The 23,219-nt window shown below is 45.3% G+C and overlaps 2 protein-coding genes across 2 annotated transcripts; both read right to left on the minus strand.

Moving 5' to 3' along the window:
* Nucleotides 1–759: 759 nt before the first annotated feature.
* Nucleotides 760–9,070, minus strand: AGTRAP (angiotensin II receptor associated protein; the record flags this gene model as incomplete). Its single annotated transcript, XM_080631215.1, has 6 exons — nt 760–866; nt 2,789–2,827; nt 3,058–3,256; nt 3,839–3,950; nt 4,160–4,194; nt 9,044–9,070. The coding sequence occupies 6 exons, from the start codon at nt 9,068–9,070 to the stop codon at nt 760–762; spliced, it is 519 nt and encodes a 172-aa protein (XP_080487341.1).
* Nucleotides 9,071–15,812: 6,742 nt separating this feature from the next.
* On the minus strand, nt 15,813–21,332 carry DRAXIN (dorsal inhibitory axon guidance protein; the record flags this gene model as incomplete). The annotated part of the gene is made up of 6 exons (XM_080631227.1): nt 15,813–15,925; nt 17,939–18,028; nt 18,275–18,364; nt 18,706–18,817; nt 19,334–19,521; nt 20,876–21,332. 6 exons carry the CDS (start codon nt 21,330–21,332, stop codon nt 15,813–15,815), a joined length of 1,050 nt encoding a protein of 349 aa, XP_080487353.1.
* Between the last annotated feature and the right edge of the window lie 1,887 nt (nt 21,333–23,219).

Here is a 23,219-nt window from a genome sequence, read left to right on the forward strand (position 1 = left end):
AAATTGTGTTCATTTTATAGTTTTCTTAGAAAAATGTAACATTTCAAGTTCTGTTAAGATAGGCAGCTGAAGGCAAAAGGACATTTCAAGGCACAGAGTATCTATAACCTACATTCAACAGTCATTTTAAGTATCCTGAAGAACATTCAAATTGCATAAAAGCATCAGTGAATAAAACCCAAGATTAGATGCTGGGAGCACAAGCAGCTCCCTGGCCCAGTAAAAGCATTTTATACCAACCCCAGCTTTGCACAAACCACCACAGCTAGCATAGGGAGTTATGATCATAAATCTTAACACCATCAAAAACAGCCCTCAGGAACTCCTAGATGTTTCCTGGGAACTATCTGCCTAAAAGCAATCTAAACAGTATTGTTTTAAGGCTTTAAAAATATAAGCCTTTTAAAGATAGGTTGTCCAATAATATTTTGAGTGGTTCCATTACTTACAATAGAGAGGATGCACAATACAAGACTTGGAAGGCTGCAGAAGGTGCATCCGCTCATACATACAGAGGAGGGATTTAGGGGAAGGGAGGAAAGGAGAGTAGTGGAATTACAAAGAGTCACAGTGTTTAACATGACACCTCTGAGATCTTCTGGACTTACTGCAGCAACCCATCTGCCTAACCTTCAGAGAGGCAAAAGAAATGAAAACTCAGATCCTCAGTAGCAAGTCTTGCTCCTTCAGAACAAACATGGGAAGAGCAGAAGGCTAGACTGGGTGAGGGAGCATCTGTTTTCTGTTGTGGAGCAGGGTTCAGTATGGATGCTGGGCTATCTTGCTTGAGTCAGGCCACTGTGGAGGGGCATCCTGCTGATCAATCGGCTCATAGGTGCTGCGATCCTGGCCTGCACAGGTGACACCTGAGTGGAGATGGAAGAGAACAAGCTTGGGAAAAAACACAAAAACACAAGAACCTCTAGAATAAACCAACAGCTTAGGAGCACATGTCATGAACTGCTCTGTGATCTCCCTGGCACCTGTGTTCTGTGATCCTCACTGCATAGGCAGGATATGAGAAAACTCATCCTTCCAACAAAAGCAAAATAGCCGAGATGCATTTGAACATGCTTCTTCATTCCCTGAGAACTGCTCTCAGTAGCCACATGGCTGTGTGAAAAGCAAGACTTGCAATACTACATAGCAGCATAAAACGTTCCTGTAATAGCATCTTTCAGCAAGATCAAGTTTAAGAGATCTAGTGGGGAAATGAACAGAAAAACCAGAAGCAGCAGGAACCATGGCTAGCTGACAGCATAGATTTAAGAGCATGAATCATCCGTGATCTGCTTTATGCCTCAAGTGTGCAACAACATGGCCCTAAATTTGAATCCAGCAGTGCTCCCAATTCCACTATGAACATGTGCCTGTGGTGTAAGACAAAATCATGTTACTGTCCAGGGTATAAGCAGGGAAAGATGACAGACAGAGAATGGGCATGGACAGCTCTTTATTTATAGGCCAGGCATCTGCCATGGCTAGAAAGCAATGTGAATCAAAGGTGAGCACCAAACTATATGAGAGGCTTATTTGAAGCAGCAAGGATACTGCCAAGCAACAAAACCAGATTTGTGTGCAAAGCAAACAAGACAGAGAAGGCTAGGAAAAATGCAGCATTGTTAGGTTCAAAAGGAAAATGCCAGACAGCAGGAAAATGAGAGGAAATTTGTCAACCACATTCAACACAAAACAACAGCACAGAGTTTGTATGGAAAATATTGTGAGAAAAGCAGTTCAGGTGAGGGTATGAAACTACAATGTGTCAGAATTCCAACCAGTGCCTGAAAGGAGACTTTCAGATAGTATCATGCCTGTGTTGGGATACTGTGGTTGAAAAGGAGTGCTCCCAAATTCCACACAAAGGGATGAACTCTTCAATGATACCTACACTTTCCATGATACAAATGTCAAACCCCAGTTACAAGCACAGTGAGCAGCTAATAAATACTGGCACAAACATGGCCCAGAGCAAGGCAATGTAGTTGACTCACAGGCCTTGTGACCCAGTTCAGACAGATCTGTCAGGCATTTGCACAAATAGATGATGGAGAAAACATCCACATTCCATCTGTAGGGAGATGCACATAGCACACAGTGCCTCAAGCCATGGTTTCCTTCCATGGCCTCTCCTCTTCTCCTCTTTTCACAGGAAGCATTACGCTTGCTAGCATCAAAGCAGCACAAATGACAGCTTTCAAACACTGTCATGCAGTTATACCACCCCTTTCCTGCACAGCCTTCTTAGGAAGGCAAAAAGATAATTGCACCAGGCTGCTGGTTTTGCCAAGGTGAACTCCCACACAGCAAATAATCCCTAGCAGCTGCCCCAGCATGAACTAGCACTAGGCATGCTTGGCAAAGCTGACTGAGACTCGGAACATACAGCCATAGCCCCTTCTCTCTGGAAAGGCTGCTACATTATCATTAGCAAGTACAACCAGGAGAAAAATGAGTGCCTCCAGGCAAAGTCCCATGAGATGGGCATCAGTCCTTTTTTCCAGGTGAGGAAACGGAGGCCCAAAGCAATCAACATAACTAGGACATGTGAGGCCCAGAGAAAGCATGGAGTTAGAAATCCAGCTTGCTTTCCCTGTCATGCATAACCCAGCTAAAGGAAATGCTGCCTCTACTTTCCCCCAGAAGGAAAAGAAAGGGTTGGCAAAGAGAGAAGGACACTGAAAAGCTTCAAACAAGCATGCACAAATGCAGGAGGAGGAAGAGAGGAAAAGCCTCTCAGTTACATTGAATAAGAGAGACTGTAGTCTCTCTTACTCTCTCACAATACCATTGTGGGCAAAATGGCTGTCAGATGAGGACTCCATATCTGCAAGGGAAGAGAGGAAGAATGTAAATTTAAGGCCTAAGACACACCAGGACCACAAAAAGGGAGAACAGACATATGAGAGAGAGAAAGAACATGCACACACACCCCCCTTGGAAAGGAGGCAGAATTTAGCTGCACGGAGCTCAGGCTGAAGGGTCCAAAGTACAAGGCAGTCAGTCCTAACACTGGAGGTGGGCTACACTGACATGGAGGCAGAGGAAGCATCCTACCTAAATTAAAGGTGTACTCTCCTCCACGCTCCCGATACATTCGATACACCAGGTAGCAGGACAGAGGTTTGAGGAGGAGGCTGAAGATGGCCATGCCTATACTGAATCGCTTCACATCAGTGAGATAGTTGTTTGGAGGGTAGAAGACAGAGACGTGAATGATGTCTGTGAGGACTGTGAGCAGCAGGCCAGTCAGGAACTGGAAACAAAGAGAGAATGGGACATGAACTGAATAGGGGATTAACCACAAGGAGAAGCAGTTACAGCGTCTGTTTCCTGCAAGATCTGTGTTCACACAATCATGCCTTCACCCCAGTATCACACATTACTAACTCTTGACACTGCTCTAGGTAGACAGAGAATCCTACATGAATGATCTTGTATTTCATGCATTTTCTTCACATCTGTCAGACACTTCATGATATGCTTCAGAATTGTTTAGTTTTGCTTGCCAATCTCTTTAATGTTCAGAGAAGGGTTTTATGAAGCCCTCTAACTCAAGCATATTAAACACTTCGAGTCCTCCTCTGGCTTTACAAGTCACAACAACAGGTAAAAAAGTAAGTATGCCTTACCTCTGAGAAGCAAAATAAGTGATAGTGAATGCTTCTCACCATGGTTTGCAGTGCTCATAGATTTATATGCTCTCTTAAAAAAAAACCCAAACCAACCCAAACAGGGAATTTGACTTGTTCACAACTGAAAATCATCACGGACTCAAAAAAGCTGTCTCCACCCTCTCCCTGAGCAGCCTGGTGGAGGCACATACCCTCACACTCACCATCATGATGGCATCAAGGGAGTCTCGCTGTACAATGGCCCAGATCCCCACTGCAAGGACACTGAAATTTCCCCAGGCATAGGAGGCTGGAAACATGTGGTTCATGCATCCCCTGCCAAACAAGACAAAAAAACCCAGCCACATTCACAATAAGCCTGCAACTGTTTGTTTGGATTCACCCCTGTTCCCCACACAAACACCTCACTCTGATTTAAGATCTTGCACACAGGCAGGCACAAACAGGGAGTGCCAATTCTCCAAGAATATCCTATTCCCAGTTCGAAAGAATACTCTGTTCTCACCCAGTTACCAATCACTCACCACACTGTGAGCAGCCAGTGTACCAGAATGATGGCCTATGGAAAAACAAAACAGAGAAGACAAGAGGTCAGCAAGTTGGAAGAACTCTGAGAAGATCAACATGAAATTACACTATCTTTTTTCCAAGGGATAGATAGAAAACTCTGGATCCATGAACCAGTGCAGAAAGCTGGCAGAGCAACTGGGACATTGAAAACACAAACCCATTTTTCTCTGTGTCTGTTGCTGAATGTTTCCTGTGGTGCTACACTGTAGTAATTCATTCTCGTTGTCATCTCTTTTGACAGTTGATTCAGGGCTCACTTAGTCTTTTCTAAATGGGTTATTGATTTTGGAACTCCAGAAGAGTTTGTACAGAAAGCTGGGCAATCTGTTTCACACTATGCTAGCACAGTTTATACATGACCAATCTGGCATCCCATCACCAACAAGTCCGTGGATAGTTATGCCTGCAGCTCCCACCAATTTCACTCCAGTCCTCAGTAAATCCTCCTTTTACCTCCTTCCAGTTTCTTCAGAGCAGTTCAACCTCACTGCAATGTTAACAGACCTGAAGGCAACTTGTAGGAATCTGAGAATAAAATCCTGCCATAATACACAGCTTTTCTCACTTCAGCAAAGCCGCCAAGGCTCAAATGTGAGCAGTGCCCTAAGTAGCAATAAGATGATGCTGTAACAGATTCTGTACTTTGCAAATGTCCTTTATGATCCTGATCCTTGTGCTCAAGGGGACAAATACAAGGAGAAAGCATCTTATTGTAACAAGCGACACAAGGATTCTCTTCACCAGTACTTGACATTTCTGTAACCAAGGAGACATACTCTACATGTTTATTATGACAGCAAATGGGAACAAAAATATACCACTTCAGTCTTTTTCCATATCTATATCCATGTGCTCACTCTTGTTGGCCAATCTCACATTGACTCTCTAAACATTTGTTAAAATAAGAATATGGAAGACAGCCTCATAAAAGAAAGGCCGAAGCCCAGATATATTAGAGGATGCATAGGAATTAGGCATTCTTCCATTTTTTTCTAGCTGTTAGAAGGGCTCCAACTGCACTTATATTGACCTCAGACTCCCACATACTCCCACAAAAAAGAGAAACATAAACTAAATTGGGAAATAAGTAGCGAAAGGCTCAATTATTCAGTGAACACAGGAAAGCTGCAGGGAGATGGGAGCACAGAGACACTAAAGAAAAAGAAATTTAAATTTAAGATCTACTGACATCCTGCTACATTCATTGACTTAAAATGTCTATCCAGGCTCCAACTTAACGCAAAACTAGTTGCTCAAGAAGAGAGTTAATCACCCACAAAGCTGTGACATGAGTGAAGCACAGCTGGGAAATCAACAGCAGTGTCACATCTGCTGTGTCTCTTGGTGCTCTGTGCAGATGGGTTCGGGTAAGACAGAGCTCTTGCTTCCCTGCAGCACCCTGAGCATTCACCCAGAGTAGCCTAGACTTTGTCACAACTTCAGACACTGCTGAAACAGACTTTTATTAATGATTTCTTGTAAGCGTCCATGAAAGCCTACAAAATGCTTCATCACCACCCCCTCCTTTCCCTTCTCCCAAACTGTACCATGGAGACCAGGCAGCAAGTGCTAATCAGTGAAATACAAGATGTTCTCAGATAAGAATGGAGATGTGCAAATAGCATTTACTCAAGAGACTATCACAACATCAGGGAAATTCTTAATGAGGTGGTATTTAATTGCATGTTACATAGCTGCAAGCCCCCTCCAGGCTCACCAGTTAACATAATGAGGCAGGATGGCTTTTTATTTTAAAGCTGTCTAGATCAATATTGCAGTTATTAAATTATGAAGCATGCTTAGTCACCAGCATTAACTGATAGTATGAGGGACTGCTGAAATAAACCCAAGGCATTCCCATCCTGGTTATTAGCCCCATTTACCTGACAGTTCTTCAGGGCACTATGGAATTAGCTGGTGGGTTTGATTTCTGCTTTAACATAGAAAATGGAGTGTTAATGAAAAACATGCTTTAAAGCTACAGTTGCTATGTGAGATTAGATAGTTTGCAGGCAGTCTCCTGATGAGACAGCAGAAGAATCTAAATCTTTTCCATCTGTTCAAGGCCTTAAGACTGTGCCTAAGAAAAACACACACTGCAGAACAGCATACATTGCTTCTTTTGGGAAAGTAACTCCTAAGACTTGAACTAATGCTGAGAGCAGAAAATAAGAAAGGTGGGACCTCTGTCCCCATCTCTTCCGGGCAGAAGGATGATCACGTGATTAAAAGCATCCCATTGGAAACTAGGGAGAGCTCAGGGGAATTCCCTGCAAATCTCAGCATGTGATGGGATGGAACTAATTGCCAAGCATAAAAATAGCCTAGGTCTGCCTGGGTCTCATTAGATGGGAAAGTCTTTGGAACAGGAGCTCCTTTAAACATGCTTCAGCACAAGGTTGAATTTTGACTAAGTTAAAAATTACATGGTTCCAAATTACAATTATTTTCCTGTAGTATCCAACTTCTAAAGTTTTATTTACTCTTTTCTGGTTTTTTAAGTGAGCTCATCTACTGTGTGACATTCACCTGAGGGTATGCTAACCAAAACATAGATCTGAGTGGCCACCTGTGAGCATATTCACTATTGAAACAGAGTGATGGTAATGAGTAGTTGGGCAGTGGAACAGGCTATCTAACAGCCTTGTCACGGTTCTATCCTTAGGGATTTTTAAAAGCCAGCTGAATTTTGAGTTGAACTATTAGATCTAACTTTGAAGTCAGCTTTGCTTTGAGCAGGAGGTTGGATTAGATGACATACAGAGGTCTCTTTTAGTATGAATAATTCTGTGATGCAGGATTTCAAAATGCCCAAGCACAAACTCTATGTTTCCAGGCAGATGGATTGTAGAGCATTGTCCAGGCTTGACCAAACTCAAACTTTGTATTTTAAGTCTCTGCATAGTTACTGTAATAATCCAAAGTGTCAAGCATTCACTGCAAAAACATGGCTATGCTGCTTCCTATACGCTTTGCTGATCATTACTATTAGAGCTGAGCCAGTAGAGGCTGTTTCATGAGTATGTTCCTCATCCACTCTAGGGCAAAACCTGCTACATGAATTTTATAGCTCTGCAAGTAGCTTAAAGAGACACCTCAAGGCTAAGCCATTGCAATGTCCTGGCACAAGCACAGCTCAGTCATGCAGTTTTCTTGGAGCTGCTTCTATCACGAGGCTCATCTTTTTTTTTATCTCACAGAAGCTGTAAGCAGATCATGCCACCAAATATCAGTGGTGTGTGTTATTTCCAGTCCCTTTCTGAGTAAGAGTCTTTCCCACCTTTGCAGTATGTTTCAAGGAAGCAGACCCTAATTCAGGAACAGTGCAAAGATGAAGGTACAATTATTAACTCCCTGTCCTCCACCTCTTCAGCCGGAGAGCAGGACCATCAGACTTGACAACAAGGAATTTCTCAGTGCTGAAAACAGTTTGCCCAAGACAAGCTCACTCTTATCTAGTAAGAGACTTGGGAATTGTTGTCTGAAGCCAGAGAAGAAAGGCAACATTTCAGTTGTGCTCTCACGGTGACCCATTCATTCAAGAAGTCTGTGTTTTTCAGCTCCCCTATCTCCACCTCCCATGGTAGAACATGTATTTCATGCTAGCAAGCCGATTAATTAAATGTCCTTATTTTTCACTATTGTTTTAGCATGGGCAGGTGGGGAGGAGGGGGGGAATCAAACTGAGTTTAAAAATTAAGTAGAAGGAAAGATCTTTCAATCTTCCTAATGCCCTGGGAACCACCAAATAGTCCAAACTTGTCAGAGCAAAGCACGAGTTAGTTCCCAGCTGGTAATGTAATGGCCTTGAAAAATTCATTTGGTTACTTGCCTCTAACAAGGGAAGTTGCTTTTCTTGGTGAACCAGTAAGAGGAGGAAGCATCGTTTCATGAATGCCAAGCTTTTATTTAGCACAGCCCCATGAAAGCCTTCCTCTACAAAGCTGAATTCATAACAGCAGCTGAGATAATGCTGTCCTCCCACCCAACCTGTAGGTAGCCTGCTCCAAGGCCACAACTTGCAGCTTTATGAATCAATGGCAGAAAAACCTGATGTGATCAGTGGGATTAATTCTCTGGGCTTTAACCAAAGAAAGCACCTGGAATGTGCTGTACCAAACAAGATACACAAAGGAGTGAAGCTGGGAAAAGGCACCTACCCCAACAGAGCTCAGGGCTCTGAAAACAGGGAAGAAGAAAATAGGAAAATTTCTGGTATCAGAGAAGGCTTCAGCATCAAACACCATCAAAAGCAAAAAAGTGATGTTAGCATTCTCCAGCTTGTCTGCAAGGATGTGCTTCTTCCCAGAGTGAAAAGTGTAATATAAGTCCCTTACATTAAGTGTCATAAGTTCCTTATTTCCCCCTTCTCTGGTTACCAGATATTCACCAAAACTTTGACATTGCCCCCAACTGAAACCCCTCCCAACAGAGGAGCAATTTCAATTATCACACGATAACCCCCAAAATAAGTGGGAGCATCTTTCTAAGGTACTTTGCCTGACAAGCAAAACCTCTCCCTCCTCAGGATATGTGCAGTGTTGCCACTCTGAATGCCCAAGAGCTTTGGCAGCACTAGGCTAGAAACACCAGCCTTGCCTCCTCAGAGGCCTGCACGTCTCCGGACCAGGCCCTCAGCCAGGTCCCGAACAGGGGAGGGCCGGGCCGAGGGCCGGCTCCGGGAGGCCGCCCCCCGAGGAAGCGCGGTGCCTCCTCTACAGTCACCGGCGGGACCCCCCTCCCGGCGGAGCCCCGAACCGGCAGACGCCAAGGGGGCAGCCGGAGAGGGCCCTCCCCTCCGGGGAAGCCCGGGAGCGGCTCGGCCCCGGGGCCCCTACCTTGAGGTTGACAGCCGGCAGCTCCATGGCAGCGGCCCGCCCCGTGACTCTGGCGGCTGCGGGACCGGCTCACGAAGGGCTGGGGCCGGCCGCGCCGTCAACACGGGCCAGCCACGGGCCGCCCAGGGGAGGGCGGCGGGGCGGGGGGAGCCGGGACACCGCCCCGTCAGCCCCCTCTGCAGCGGGGCACCGGCGCCGGCGGGGCAGGAGGGAAGGGGAGGTCCGGCCCCCGCCCGGACCGTGTCTCTGCCGCATCAGCTGGAGCGCAGTGGGTTTGGAGTGTGCCTTGTGCGCCGGGTGTCCTGTCAGATGGCCGTGTTCCAGGCATGGAGACAGGCTGGATGCTCTGGCTACCTGATGTGTATGGTACAGCACTTGTTTCCAAACCGGAAAGCCCCCACTTGGTTAAAAGTGTTTCTGGATGAGTTTGTTGGCTGCAAACACTCCGCTGCTTACACACATGAGGTTTGACATTATACCTGTACCATAGTCAGTGCCCAGGAAGGCTAATTAGTGTATAGGAGGGAGAAAGAGAAAGCATTTGTGGACACATCAGTACTGTGACAAAAAGATGAGGAGTAACAAAGAGATTCTGGATAAACACCAATAAAAAGCAGCTGTGAGGTGCTGGCTGTGCTCGGTCGTGTCACACAATAACCTAGGCAAGTTAAGGTCAGTTTTTTGGGGTTGAACACTGCTCGCTAGCCATGTAGCTGGAATGGCTGGCAGATACCACTTCCTTTGGCCATAGATTTTCTCCTAGAACCCAATGACTGAACTCTTTGCCTAAAAGCCTGGGAGAAATCTCGGGTTCTCCATCTCTCATTCCGAAAGAAAGGTCAGTCCATTTCAGAGCTAGGGAAACTGATACATCATCACCCCAACCCCACACAGTGCAGCTGTAACTTACCATTTCCTGTCCAGTTCATAATTAGCAGTCTTCTCCCCAAGTGTGGCAAACGAACTAACAGAGCCAAGAAGTCAGGATGACCCCTCTCAAATCCTCTCTTCCTTTCCCAGTGTATGCTTTACCTGCAGTGTAAGACTACGGTATTTTACTGGGTCAGTTTCTTTCTTGTCATCATGTATTCCTGCAGAAAAGATGAGGCCTCTAAGGAAGGAGCCAGGAGTCGGAAGTTCATTGCAGAAGCTGAACGTGTAAATGTACGAGTGAGTCATCCTTCAGTCTCATTTCCAGTCCAAGCAGTGCAGTGCAAGGTTATGCATGATAATTGTGCATAACCTACACACAGACATTCTTCAACAAGTCACAAATGTAGCTCTAGCTAGCCTGTCCTTCACTCTACCCTGAGTGATATGAACTGTAGTATGCAGCACGCTGGAAGATCTCCCAAGGCAAAGTAGTAAATGCCAAAATAAAACAACCTAGAGAATGCTAACTAGAGGAAGCAGCAGAACAAAACTGACTGGCTGCATGGCTCAGAACAATGGTAAAAAACCGGGCTGTGAAAGTCCCACCATAGGAACGTCTGAATGTGCCACTTTACCATATGAATGACTGCACCATAACTCGTCCATTGCCACATGACACATCAGCTGTGACTTCATTTCCATTTGTGTCTTGCAGGGAAGCCCTGCCTCTATTCCCAGAAGTAGTGGCATCAAATGGGATCAATGCTAGTGGGCCCAGTAATGTTAAGGACTGGATTTTACCCTATGTGACAGAAAGAAGATGTGACACCTACAATGGGAGGAAAGATAAAGAAATAGCCATATTGCTGGCTCAGTGCTTGAGTGCAAAGTGTGGGTGCAAAAGTATCTATCAAAGGAGAACTGTTGGTTTTAGAAAGACAAATTCCAGTGTCTCAGTTTAAGTACAGCACTGTTTGGAAGCAGCAGTATGTGGGCATCTTTGCTCCTTTCAGTCTGAGTGAGGCAGAGTCTCATTAACATTTATGCAGCATGAGCCAGAATTTGGATTGATGTGAGTGCTGTTCAATGCAAAGCATTCCTTTCCCCTTGTACAATAAAAGCACTTTACTTCATTTTGTTCATCAATGTATCGTGCAATTAATTCAGCCATGCTTATTATATTCTGGGCTTGCACGTCATGGACTCAAGGGACTTAGAAATGTCTTAATGATCTCATGGCTATGAAAACAATGAGAGCTGTGATAGACATTATGCATTTGCACGTCTCTCACACCTATCTGATCTGGGGGTTGGCTGGTTTTTATCTCTGCTTTTGCAAATTTTATCTCTGCCTTGTAAATTGCCTCTCTGTGTAACCTGCTGTCTCTGTCCCCTTCCCTAGGCTTGATAACTCAAAGCAACACCAACATGGTGAAAAAGATAAGCACCAAGTTAAAGAAGACCTGCAGCAAGAAGCGGACGACCCAGGAGACTAGGAACAGGATACGGAGACTTTCCTGGCCTAGAAGACTGGTGCAGGTGAGTTCAGCTCACTGCAACTAATACCCAGCAATTAGCTGCTTCAAATACGTTGGTGGTATGTTTTGTGCAGGCTGAGTAAAAATCTAATACACAGTTGGCTTCCTTTCTGACAGCAGAAAAGTGAGGCTAATAAGACAGAAAGGCTTTCCTTTGTGTTTCCAGGACACTGTACCCTTGGTGGGTAAGGTAATACCAATTCCGTGGGGAAGTAGAGGAGCTGATACAATTGCTCCTGCTGCCCTTATCTAGCCTATGGGGATGGAGACAACCTCATCCCCCATAGTTCTGCCCTTCTTTTGCCCTCACTTGAGGTCTAGTCTGAAGGTAACTAAAAACTACAGCTGACACCAGTGTCTTTAAATTGTGCCCCTGGCTATGGAGCTGAGAGTAATGAAGGCATCAGGTCTGCACAAACGCATATATTGTGAATAGAACCTTTCTGAATAAGCAGGGAGGAAGGGCATGTAGGATTTGTCCTGGCTGTACAAACTCCCCTTTAAATCCCAGTGGGAAATCAGCAAGCAGAAACATTATTTAGATTGGACAAGAAAGTGAAGGTATTTTGTACTGCTGGTAGGGAGCCTCCTCCTGCACTTAGCTGCAAAACAGGCTATGGCAGACAGGAAAATTTGGGGAATGGAGAGGCTTACACTAATGTGCTATCTTGAAAGCACACCTGAAAGTGCTTTCCAGTCTTAGCAAAGAAGAGTTGCTTCTCTGTTCTTCTCTCTTCAGAGCTTTGAGACATAATTGAGGAAGTACTCTTCAAGATTCCCAGGGACTCTGGAAAATGAATTGACACACCAGAAATGGGTTTCTCAGAACATCCCGAGAAAACAGCAGCTCATATTTTCTGATTAAAAAAATGTGAGAGCAATGCTTTTCCCAGGGTTTCTGTAGCAGAGAGTGACTGGCATGGACTTGAGCAATTTGGTATAGCCTGGGTTTGCAATTGAAGCACTTTCACACACTGTGGATTGACAACTGGGTAATTACGGGAGGGTAGGGGGAGGAGAAAGGGTTTCAATAAAACACCTCCAAGCTAAAATGAATGCAGACTATTACAGACCTGAACCAGAATGATTCCCAAGTGTTTTAATTTGTGCTTCCATTCCTTGTCTCTCTTGCAGTCATCATTTTGGCAACTGCCAGCAACATCCCCAAGATTCAACTGCATTTGCAGAGCAGGCAGCTGCTGAGATGATTATGTCAAATCAGCACGCTGTCCTCTCTTTTCCATGTCTAATGATTCTCACCCTTGGAGAACTGTTTTAAAATGATGCATACCCCTTGGACTCATTGTGAGGCTGCTAACAGCAGGAGCTGTAGAGCAAGAGTTTGGGTGGGACTCTGTCACTCACCTTTCTCGCACGCTTGCCCTGCAATTAACTTGAAAAATTATTCCACAGAGCCCTGCTATGGGTGGTTTGAGCCTGGTCCAAAGTCCTTTCAGAACAATAGAAACTCTTGAGAGAGCTCTGGGTTAAGCTCTCTGGTGCCAGTCGAGAAGCTGAGTTTGTGTGTGAATTCTTAATTTGAATTTCTCAAACAATCAATCAGTTGAGAAGAACATATAACTCAAGACTTGCTTGATGTTCATCTCCCTCTCTCTTGTTCAGACCTTATGCCCCCAAAGGCAGAACTGTCACTGACTACACTGTAACTGGGAGATACTGGGAAGGAAGGGGAAAGTGAAATGTAATCTAGTGATTCTGCCGCTCTGCAGGTGCCTTGAGACAGCACAGAGAGACACTAAAAAGCTTTGCTACACTCAGAAGCGGGTTGGACATGGACAAAGGTTGCAATGGGGTTTCATATAACAGGCTGGTCTTCCATTCCACACCTTGGCATGTTATTTACTCCACAGCTTTCCACTGCACTGCAATTGCAAAGTCAGTAGTCGATCTGCTGATCCTATTCACACTGCTGTGGCTGTGCAGCATATGCCTGTGCCACTGCTCACCCTTTCTACTTCAACTCTGCAACATCACAGCTCGGTTCAGAAAGAATGAGTCTTGGTCCTGGGTTCTCTTTTTGCAACTCCGATGTGAACAACCAATCCAGTAATGGTGTGACTTGATTTATAATAACAACTCACTTTTCATGACCATATACATTGAACTAATCCCACCAATTAAGAAGAACGTGTTCTTTGTATTCAGAATAAAAGATGAAACAGGAAGAGCTGAAGAAGTAAGTCTCCTTTTGGAGTCTAAAAGCTCTGGCTTAAAATTTAGATTTACTGTTTAAGCCTGCTTGTATTTCTCATCCTTTGCAACACAGGCTTGCCCAAAACACTGGCTAGGATCCTACACAGATTTTGTATGCAGGGCAATGAATACCTGCATCACCAAGGATAAAAGCCCCTGCAAAATTTCCTGCTTTCTTTCAGTTGCACTGTTCCAACCAGATCTCAGTGCTGTATGGAAAGCAGCGTGGTATCAGAACCTGGCTTTGATAGTGCTGTGCATGTGGTTCCCATCAGTGTCACACACACCATTGACAGCTCTGCAATTGACTGTGATCAATTAAAGCCTTTTTCCCTTTATGCTTCCACTGACAATAGTACTGGCAGCACCACCCACTATTCTGCATCTGAGCTGAGGGAGGGGCTGCTTTTTCTCTCTCTGGGTTAACAAATTGTATCGTGGTACAGAGCTGGAGCCAAACTACCTTCCTTTATTCCTGCCTTTTGAGCTAAAACCGTAAGCAGAAATCTAAATAGCTACATCCAACCCAGTGGTAGGTTTTGCCTTAACACTCCTTTACAAATTCCTCCTGTAGTGTCCCTTCTAGCACTGCAGGTGTATGTGGGTCAGAACTAATATTGTATTCATAGCATAGCTCCGTAGTCAGACTGGGCGCTCATCATATTAGAGACATAAACTGTTACGCTAGCAGCATTTGAGTGAGTACACAATGTGGAGTGGCACTACAACAGAAACAGGAGTGCAAAATGGAGATTTGCCTACCTAAAGGGAACACAGAGCAGTTCAGGGAAGCCTCATAATTCTGACCACAGCACCAGGATTAATATTTCTATTCCTACAAAAAGTGCTGTACATCTCCAGATTCATGAATATAAAAGGCTTCAGAACTGTCTCTTACCAGAAACCAGAATGCTGGGGTATTAGCGGTAGGAAAGAACATCTTTACCTACTAACACTACTCCTGTTTAACACAGGTAGCCTGTGCTGCTTCAATATATCACTGAAATCAATAACTAAGCAGTAATATAAAGACTTTTTAATGTCTGGATGGCTACACCAGGCAGAAACAGACTGTTGGCTGCAGTTTGAGCGAGAAAGATACAGGAAAGATACAGGAAAGATTGGATCCCCAATTTGCGTAGAGAAATATTTCTACCAAGTGGCTCTGTGTGAGCTGAAGTCATCACTGTTACCTGCTGGCCAGCTCCCTCATAGGCCTTTCTGGCTCCTGCCACATCCTTAGGTGCAGTCAAAGAAGCAGAAGAGTTGCACAAAAGATATCTATCATATCTTTATTTACATATAATGGAAACACACATGCAACATATCACAGGATTTACTACAATGGAACAGCCTGTCCCTATCTCCTGTTACCAAAAACCTTTATTTCTGGCTCACTAGGAAAACTATCACTTCCCTAGAAAGCTCCTAAAAATAATTATTAAAAATAACAGACTTGGCAGGGTAATTAAATGAGTGACAGCTGCAGGCTGGGATGTCCTGCCACATCCTTGCAGAAACCAGGTGGTTCTCTGGAAGCTAGGAAAGGAGAAGGACTGGATGGTCCTAAAGAAAACAGGTAGTGTGTAACAGCTACGGAACACCTGTCTGTGGCAGTGAACAAGGGAGTGTGCATGAGCTCTGTCAGAGGGGACCCTCTCACCTTCCTCATGACCTGTTTCCTACCTTTGATTCCACCTGGATGCTACAAACTTCCTACCCTCTAGGAATCTCTGATCCTGAAGGAGGCTCTACCTTTCTTCTCAAGTAATAGTTAAGGGGTAAAGTTTAAGCTCGTATCCCATTTGACCTGAAGGATGGGTCATATCTTGCCTCTGTTGAGAGGAGGAGCTTACTACCAGTAGTAGAATGGTAGTCATGGTCACCTCTTACTAACCAGGAGAGGGAAACCCAGCTCAATGGCAGAAATGTGCTGAGGGAAAGGAGGTGGAATGCAGTCCTGGTACAGAAAAGCCTGAGGCCACTCAATTTACAGTTAACACTAGCTTCAGTTTAGTTGGAACATGGCATGTTCCAAGCCTGCAGCTTCAGTCATTTGCTTGACTTTTCTCCTCTAATTCCCATTGCTAGGTATAAACAGCTTGACCCCAGCTTCTGACCCTCCAAGCAGGAATCCCACCCTCCTAAATATTAATGAATGATCCCTGCTCTCCGTTGGCTGACTCGGGCTCCACACAGCGCCCTTTCCTCCGGGTCACTCTTCGGTTCCGGTGGAATTTGGCATAACAGCGTAGCCCTATGGAAAAGACATGTGTAAGTGAGCAGGAGGGACCAGGGCTTACTACAGCAGTAACATCAGACAGTTAACTCCTGGCCTCAGTTCCTGACAGAGCCTGCTGCAAGTGGGGACAGTCCCAAGGCTGGGATGCCTGGGCTGTGTCAAATGAGATGACAGAGAAGTGCCTCACATGGACAGGGCATATTGCTTTCTGGGCCCTTCTATTCTGCTTGGCTCACTGCTCTGGTTTGGGATTCACTGGCTCAGGCAGAAGCTTTCACTGGCTTCTTGAAATGCCAATGAATTATCCTGATTGTTTCCAGTGATTTTATGGAGGTCCTCCTTAGTTTCCCCCTATTACTCCCCATTACTGTCTAAGTGAGCTCTCCACTGGGAAATTACTATAGACTTAATGTGCAGCAGCAATGGCAAGGCAGCTCCCCTCGCTATTTATTTCCCTGAAGCTTCAGGAGAGGAAGGAAGAGACTTAGAAGCATTATTACTGGGAGGTCTGACCCAAAGCTCACTCTCCTTCAGTTTCTGGTTTGGATGCTTGAAGCACAGGGTCTGATGGAAGCTATCTGATACAGCATTGATGAACAGTAAGGTAGAAAAAAAGGCGTTTTAGTTGTAAGAAACATGAGTAGTTATTCTCCTGTGGAGAGTGGGAAGGCAATGGGAGCCTCTGCTCAGGGTAAGTCATCAATTTCTAGCACTGACTGATTTATCTTTTGGTGTCTATTGCCTGACTTTGCTACACCAGTATGAGTAGCTACTTGGGCCAGACAGGGTGCAGGCTTTGTGTAAATAATTCTTGTGAAATGCAATTCGATGGATTTTCAATAGATTTTCAGTTTGTTCATTGGGGTTGGCAGGAGGTGATTTGGTCATCCTAGAAAATGTAGCTCTTTTTCCTTCCAGAGCAGGCAGCAGCAGCAACAGTGCCAGCACTCCCAGAGTGGGGGAGACTGAGGATTTATAGCTTTTATAATGAGACAGCCCATAAACTGTCCTTGAGTACTCGTACACAGGAGACCCAGCCAATGTCACAGGTCACTGAGCAGCCTTTTGGAGTGCATGTCCCTGGGCTACTCTGTGACCCGCTACTTTAAAGTTGGGTTTCTGCCCCTCATTACCAATCCCCCCAGGGCAGTCAGGGCTCCCAAAAGGAGAGCACACAAGATCAGAGCTCTGCTCTTATCTTAAGAATTTTCTCTGTCTTATGTGGACACTATATCTCTGGGGATCTTTTTAATGCTACAGAGGATGCACATTTGGCATCAACTTATAACTAGCTTAAGTGTAAAGCAGGGCCAGGGGCAGCCCTCATTAGGCTTGCAGAAACAGTTTTCTATGCTAATCTATCAGAACATCATCTCTGATGAGGACCTTCAAGTGTTACATCCCACACTCAAGGTGAAGACTGTCATTTAACATTGCAACTCCAGGAAAGCAGTCTGCTTACCTGGGTAAAAAGTAGTTGACTCTGACCAGGTCAGTCATCCAAGTACCTAACACAGGTCGCAAAGCTTGGTAACCAGAGTTTTGCTCTAGCCTGGACTTGATCCTGAGCATGTTCAGACTAGTAGAGTGCCTTTCAACATCTTCATGATGCAACTGTCCATAAAGGGCTGGTGTGGATCCCTCAGAAATGGGTTTAGGAAACAAAAGTCTGTGTCCTGTACACACCTACTAAATTGCTACAAGTTCAGTTGAAATTAACTCAGGAAAGCTGAGGCATAAGGTCATGCAAAACAAGGATAGTAGGCTGCTTTTATAACCTGTGATAATTGAAAGCATCATTGAAGTATTAATATATTGTGGCTTCTTCTGTTAGGGTTGTAGATATTGGGATTTTTGTTCTCAAGAGGGAAAACAAGATGTCTTAATGGTCACATTGTTAACCAATGGCAGGGAAGGGCTAAAAGCGGCAGAGCTTGGCTTCTATTTTCATGTACAAATCACTATTCTGAGTCACCACAGCCAACTATGAAGCCAGCTGGAAGGGGGAGAGCAAAGAGCTGAGCTTACCTTCAGTGCACATACAGTCATCATAACACTTGTTGTTAAGGCCTCGATTGTGTGGTTTGCAGAGGTGCTCACGCAAGTCACAGCAAGAGCCTGCAACACAGGAACAAGGCTCAGCACAGCTCATTTACCCCTTTCTCTTGTATGGCTATTGACCCCCCATGACAGCTCAATGGTAGAGGCATTATCTGTCTCCACAACACACCTAGAGAGCTGCTGCTCTTCCCTTTCCATACTGCTTCCTACCAGTATTAGAAATCAGGATGTTGTATTAGAACCTGGGCTAGGTTTCAGACAATCTCATGTTAGGAGGAACGACACCATAAAGCTGATTCTGACCTGGGAAGCAGTCAAGGTGATGATCACAGGGCTCTCCTTCAGCCATCACTGTTTCATTTCCACTGGTGGGGCTCTTACTGCGGCGTTTTTCTGTGGAAAACAAACAGATCCCAACAGAAAATTTCATGCTAGTGTTCTCATTTTGGAGACTATATTGTTCCAGGGAAAAACAGCCTCAAACTTGCAGAGTTTGAACTCTAAACCTTCATCTCCTCCCTATTTCTCAACCCTCCATCTATCATTCTTCCTCTGCCCTCAAACTATGCATCCAAAATGAGAAACATGCTGAAACTGAGTACAAAACAATCAGCATTATGCTTTTTCTCTTTCCCCACCACTATGATCTCACATCCTTCATCACAGCTGTGTACACTAATAAAGGATGAGCCTTACAGAAGGACCTTGGGAAAGAGGACAGGAAGATTTAGCACCTTTCTTTTTAGCAGATGGCCACATTTCTGGTTTGAGATCTTCATAATCTGTCCAGTCAAAGAGTGCCATATCTAGGGTGGGCATCACATCCCCATCTTGCCTGAGGCGGGCCTGCAAACCACAAGAAACCAAACAGATAACAGATTACACTTGTGTAGTGACTCTGAGCCTCTGCAAATTGTCCTGATGCTTTTAGACACTAAAAAGACTTCACGATTCCCCCCGCTCCATCCCTATCTTGTCCACTGGGAATTCTTGTCAACTTATTTTCAAAAGGAAAGAGCTTTCCCGTGTTGCAGCTGAAGCCAAGAGGGAAGTTTCCACTATGTGAAGGCAAAAGGCAAGCAAGGAGCATTAGAACATGCTGCCTCTCCAGCCAAGTGCTCCTACTGCTTCTCTGGTACTTGAAACTGAAAGATAAGGGAGAACTAGGGCAAGGAAGAGAAGCAATGAAAGGAAATGTTTGTGAAGAAGAGGTGTTTAGATGTCTCCAAGACAGAAAGCTGCTTCTGAGCAAGGGCTTTGGTGTTAAGTAAGCACTGACCTCTAACTGGAAACAAAAAGGAAACTGGACCTTATCTGCAGGAGATATATGTCTGCATCAGAGGTACAGTGCTGGCTCTTTACCTGTGACCGTGGTGATGTGGCTGGAAGAACAGGAGGCTCTTCTGTGGAAACAGCTAGTTCCAGTGCAGTGACGAGAAGCATGGTGGGAGTCAAACTTGTAGCTTCCTCTGCCTGCAGGTGTTGAAACGGTTCCTCAAAGCTTTCAGGTCTCTTGTACAGGGAGCTTGGCCCAGCATCAGGAGTCTTTCCTGCAAGAGGCAATAGGTATAGTAGCGTTAGCTTTCTCATCCCTTTTCTCTCTGAGTGCCATAGATTCTAGTCAAAGGAATTCAGATTTCATCATCAGTTTTCTACCACCCTGAACTCCTGTTCAAACAAGTGTAAACCAGTCTCATTTGCTATTAGATCAGGTCCAGAATATATGCATCTTGACTTTTACGTGCTTAAAATCATACATAATGGTCTAGAGGGAGGTGTCTTTACCTATGGCAGGGAGGTTGGAACTAGATGATCTTAAGACCCTTTCCAACCCTAACAATTCTATGATTCTATAACCATACCTTTATGAAGATACATCTATCTCATGCTGAAGAAGCAAAAAATTTCTTCTTCTGGTCTCCAGAGCACAAAATGTACCCGATTAACCATTTAAAACCAATGGATTAAGCTGCTGCAAATGCATGTGAACATACTCTGATTTGATTTTAGTAGTGGGTTAGCTCAAGTGAGGACCTACCTAACTTGAAACAAGAATATCTTCACAGCCTAACACCTACTTTTACAAAGTATTACTTTAAATATAGCCCTTAAATTAAACCAAAGAAACAAGGCCTGTTTTGTAGTCTGCAAATGGTGTTTCAAACCACCTTTGTTGCACACTCTTCTATATTGCTTAACATGAGTTGTTTAGTCAGTTCCCTGAGAAAATAATAGAGCTTTTCTTGCTGATGCAGGGAGGAGTGATAGCTGGAACTCGAATACTGACACCCAGCTCGACCGATAGTAGATTGACACAAATCTCCTGCTTTAATAGAACTAAAGATGTACCGCACCGTACCACAGAGCCACACACCTGCAACTGGACCTGCAAAGGAAACCAGTCCCAGTCATACACAGCAACATTTTGAAGCAATTAGGGCAATTTCAGCTCTGCAAAGTTTGTAATTTTTGTAGTTCAACATAAATATAGCAGAATACAAGCTCTGATGGAAGACATTGATCTTCAAGCAGAGTAGTGGTTTGTATTATTTCTAGTTCTTGTCATGCTTCGAAGACAGTGGCTGAGCATGGCTTGGATATGTTTGCTCATAAATTGAACCATTTGCTAACAAACCAAAGCAGGCCACCCCAAAACAACCCCTCAAGTCATTGGAACGTTCAGAGCTCCCCTTTAAGGCAAACCAGGTCATTTCCACAACATTGAGGCCAGCAGTAAAAACCTCTGGTTCTGGAGCTCCCCTTTTTTCTTGTGCCTCTTTTGTTTGGCAGATTTCTTCCCAGAGCAGGCACTCATCCCACACCCTCCACACACCCACATGGCTCAACCACAGCTGCATCTTCTTGCCCTCACACAATGACCCAACAGCCCTGGAACTCAAATACCTCGGTGGTGTTTCAGCCTGTCCCTGCGGCTGTGGCGCCGATGTTCTCGGTTCTGCTTCTTTCCTCTCTCAGACCCAGGGGACTGGTTCTCCCTCTCAGGGTATGGGAGCTCAAACCCCAGGAACGCATCCTTGTTCTGTTTCAGGGCTGCCGGCTGTCCCTCTGCTGCCAGCTCTTCCACAGCTGTAGCTCCACTACCCATTCTGAGGGCTTCTTCCCCATCTGGCTGCCCTTTAGAAGGCATGGCATGGACTCTCTCCTTCTTAGCCAAGCCATGCTTGTGGTGGTGGCCGCTTCTGGGCTGCTGCAGCCACATGTCTTGGTTTTGAAGACGGTTGTTGTTCTCTGGGACATTTTTGAGCTTTGTGCCAGGGTCCACGGAGACTGCAAGGCTGATGTCAGAGAGAACCAGCACGCACAGGAAAAGGAAAGGAGAGAAGGTGGAAGAAATTGCCATAATCCTGGGTGCTCTGCCTCTCCTGCAATTAAAACCAATGAAGTAAGCAACCTCTAGGGACTGTAAAGGCAAGCAAGATTCAGACCTAAGACACTTTGATGAAAACAGTTACGGTGTTCAAAGCTGGAAGTGAGTTCTTCCCTCCTTGGTTACCTCATCTCCCAGCCCTGGTTACAGCAGCTGAGACACACGTGCAGGGCCTGCAGCCCTGAAGGGTCCCAATTTCATGTGCAAATGAGGGCCATCAATCAGCAGGACACTTCCCTTTGATTCCTCAGCGGCCCCCCTACCCTCCCATTCACAGCCCACCATATGAGGGGCTGGGACTGGCTCCTGTGGACCACAGCTCCGGCACAGCACCAGCTGCCCGGCCAGGGCTGTTCCTGCCAGGTTGGCATCCCAGGCTTGGCTGGCACTGGCCCCTCCTCACTGCTGGTATCCTTGCAATGAAGATGTCAAGATGAACAGAACTGGAAGCAGATGGCAGCCTCGAAGGACCAGCAACAGCCCTGAGCAGCTCAAGATAGAGACACATGTACATGAACACACATACTGCTTCAGGGTGGCTGAAGCTGGCCAAAGGGAATTAAAAACACTGGAGATTTTGTGCTGATGCCTCACAGAGAAACAAATCTGCTGTCAGCAGAGCAGGAGCTGCTGGCCTAAAGATCAAGGGGCAGGGAGGCAGACTGAGCTTGTTCCACTTTCCCTCCTTGATCCTGCACTGGTCACTTCACCTCACCCCACCAAGGTGAGCCTGTCACTAGGAGGGTAATGTAAATCCAAGCAACACTGAGGCCGAGTCCCTCAGCACAGTGGCTGCAGACTGTTTTCATTCATTCTGCTCTACTGGAATATTTGTGAGCATCTTCCTTCATTCGTGTGTTTATGCCATCAACCGTGGCTTTGGGACATTGCAGATTAGATTTCTCTCATTCAGTTATTCTCCACCATCCTTTCCCACAAAAATGGGAAAAGCATTTTCAACATTTCCAGTGCAGCCTTTCACTTTGCAGCAGCTTTCTCAGATTGTCCCTCTCCATCTGGGCAGCTTAAAGCCAGTTTCCCGTGACGGTCAGAAAACCAAACCTATGCTTACATTTGAGAAAGTCTATCACAGTTACAGCCACAGCTCTTCACTCAACCTCCCCCGCATCTTTCCGGCACCCCAGCATCCAATTGCACTGGATTTCCACCTGCCTGTTCAGCTCAACCACTTTGCTCCATAGTTATAATGGCTTTGTTTCCCTGCTGCTTGACCAGCAATGGTCACCTCTGAAGGTCAGCAGGTAACATTCTTTGAGGCCAATCTCAGTGCCTTTTTGTGGAGCTGACAGGATACATCCTAAGAATAACTCTTGGCTCTTCCTTTCCTCTTTTCTTTCAACCTGAGCCAGATGTGGAGGGGTTTGAGTCAGTGAAACCTCTGTCACCAGAGCAGCCCCAGCCTCCTAGAGCACCTTGAGATCTTAGAGGGAGATGCCTTTATCCTCTTAACTGAATACTGTGAATAGTATTTTATTGGCAGCTACCTGGGACAAAGGAAAACCAGACTGACAGCTACATCTATTAACAAAGCACTTGAAGTCCTACTTCAAAACCAATGGGACAAATAGCAACCCAGCAAAACCCAAGCTCTGCATCCGCAGTCTTTGTTTTTTCCTAGGATTTTCTCTTTGAGAACCATGGCAAACCAACTGGATCAAGGCATCACTCAGAACAACTCAAAGATCTAGAAACAGCATCTTACCTTTTCATCTGTAGGCAAAATGCTAAGAGTGCAAGTGCAAAGAGAATACAAGGTGAGCGTCTCCCATCTCCCTCACACAGATGTGGCCCCTTTGATGGTGAACCTGACAGGCACATTACCTGCAGATTCTGGCTTTC

The sequence above is a fragment of the Psittacula echo genome (assembly GCF_963264785.1).
Source record: "Psittacula echo genome assembly, chromosome: 17".
Classification (NCBI taxonomy): Eukaryota; Metazoa; Chordata; class Aves; order Psittaciformes; family Psittacidae; genus Psittacula; species Psittacula echo.